We start from the raw sequence: 2256 nt of genomic DNA, 5'->3' as shown, positions 1-2256 counted from the left end.
ATGACCTCTAGTTTTACTGCTTATATTTTCAAGGAAGACTTCGACGCATTAAAAGAAAGTGCCGTTAGAGGAGCGAGAGGCATACTCTTCGGACAGTGGACGAGCACTGGAAATCCAGTTGTTCATGTAATTAAAAGAAGAGAAGAAGCAACTCGGACTGTAGAATCGCACTTGCACGACTCATACAGGCTTTGCAAAATTGGCGAGTTTCATGCTGCTACAGGGAACCTCAGAGAGGAAAGAGATAGAATCCCTCCAGTTTACTCAAGCCAAAGCGGAGGAGCTGCTCAAAGATTCTTGTTTCTTGATGTAGGCATCTCCAAAATAACACCGTTCTTCTTTACGAAACAGAATACGGGGGGACAAGGTGGAAAGATAGAAGTGCTCACGGGCGAAAACCCGTTTAATAGGAGGCCTGTAAATCGGGTTGAAGTCACTCCAACCCGCACCAACCAACCCGGGTATCAACCCAGCGCTGCTCATCAATGGCAGAGATCATCGGAACATGCAAGCACACAGTCTCAAGAAGTTGATGTCGAAGCTAAACAGTGGTACTCAGATAAAAGCATGCTGAAGTTTGTTCTCGATCAACTCAAGAGCCTTGCAGAGGGAGGAAATGTGGATATTTCTAGAGATACCCAAACCCATGATTTGTCAATGGTGTTCGTTGACTGGCATCATAGAAGGTCGTGGGTAGTGGAGTTTCCTGCGAACTTCCCTAAAGACGGAGCGACCCTGACCAACAGGGTATCCCGAAGCACACACGGTCGTGAATCTACCCCTAGATGGAAACAACCTAGTGAAGCTGATCCAAGGGTCGCAGTGCGAAGAATCGTGCTCTCCATCACAGAGAAGGGTTCGGTGATATAACGGAGCCGGCGGCATTAATAACCTCACGAAAGTGAAGCAAAACCAGGCCGACTTAAATCAAGTTTAGTTTTCGATACACTTGCATGTATTTCATCGTCATTTTGATGGATTTCTCTTTGTGAGTTAGCAAAAACGTTAATTGAAGCATTATTTTGTCTTTCGATGAGAGCTGGGGTACAACAATAGTTTCGTTGGACGCTAGAGAACTTGAACCTTTTAACTATTTTACTAACAATATTCTAATATTTTTTCGTCTTGTTTTATTTTGGCGGAAGATAGGCCAATATGGGTATAAATTCCCATTCTCAGTCAAACTTTTATGTTAAAGACTAAGAAACTTAAAGAACAATAAATTCTTTTTCAACAGGGAGAATATCTCCATTTAATCGGTGTTGTTACATTCGGTATATGTCTTATTACACAAAAAAAAAAACAGAAAAAATTTGGACGGAACAAAGCCTTTGGACACTTTGAGTGTTTTCAGTCATCTAATGACTTCTGAGATTTTAGCCCCCGCCCCTTGATGACTATCTTTTAATTCATTTTCATTTTTGCATGCGTGTGAATAAACAAAAATTGATCAAACTTTGGTAGGATGCCTATAGTTTAGCCACTTGCATTCAGTTTGGAATATGAGAGAAGAAAAAACCCAGACACTTCTCAAATGACAAGCGGAATCGACGAGAGTAATGTCAGAGTTATACCTATGGATTTAATTTGCTTCTTCTTTCATTTTCCACTGTTTGCGCAATAGTTTGGCCTTGTTTGGCCTCTAATTCCAAGAAATGACGGAACAGATCTAAAACTCCAAAACGTGGCTCTGCGAACTCTGGGGTAAGTTTCTGACTTTGCAGGAGACAGATTATTATTATATTATTATTATTATATGGCTCGTGTTTCTGGCCGATATAACGCGCGCTCTGACTAGCTAAGCGCCCGGGCATTATTCTCCCGTGATGTCCACGGGCCAATTATGGATTATGCAAATTGGCTTTTTTTTTTTTTTTTTGTTAAGAACCGTTCTGTCAGCCATATATGTATGTAATAAATAACTTAATTAATAACCTCCACCGTTCGGTCGTTACAGCAAAATCTCAAAACTCGGCCTAGCTGTATTGACCTCGACATTGCTCGGTCAATACGGCAAGGCCTCTGTTTGAGATTTTGCCGTAACGACTTCACTCTCGGTTATTAAGTTCTGCAGGACGATGAGAAACATCATCTTGGTAGGGCTTGGAATAAATAATACCAATATCTGTCGATCCTTCTCCACCAGAACTAGGTCTTCAGTTTACCCTAGAACTAGGTCTAGAACTAGACACTTAAATAAAGTTCCTTTCCGGTCCTTTCCTTTTCCCGCCTGTGTTGTGTTGCGGTATTTCAAGA

General features: G+C 41.5%; 2 protein-coding genes across 2 annotated transcripts in view; both read left to right on the top strand.

Annotated features, from left to right (window-relative positions):
- On the top strand, window positions 1-1240 carry LOC138014932 (uncharacterized). The gene has a single exon (XM_068861827.1). It carries the CDS (start codon window positions 1-3, stop codon window positions 868-870), a length of 870 nt encoding a protein of 289 aa, XP_068717928.1. The 3' UTR covers window positions 871-1240.
- Window positions 1241-1451: 211 nt separating this feature from the next.
- The window catches only part of LOC138014930 (uncharacterized), a 10125-nt gene continuing 9320 nt past the window's right edge, over window positions 1452-2256 (top strand). Inside the window, exon 1 of the mRNA XM_068861825.1 lies at window positions 1452-1704. The gene's annotated coding sequence lies outside the window, so the exon portion shown is untranslated. The remainder of the gene's footprint in view (window positions 1705-2256) is intronic.

Source organism: Montipora capricornis, chromosome 9 (genome assembly GCF_036669925.1).
Source record: "Montipora capricornis isolate CH-2021 chromosome 9, ASM3666992v2, whole genome shotgun sequence".
NCBI classification, from domain to species: Eukaryota; Metazoa; Cnidaria; class Anthozoa; order Scleractinia; family Acroporidae; genus Montipora; species Montipora capricornis.
The sequence above is the reverse complement of the archived record's forward strand: the minus strand, read 5'-3'. Positions and strand labels throughout refer to the sequence as shown.

What these genes read in the sequence shown, in the direction of transcription:
- LOC138014932 (XM_068861827.1), top strand. Translation starts at nt 1, where the DNA reads ATGACCTCTAGTTTTACTGCTTATATTTTCAAGGAAGACTTCGACGCA.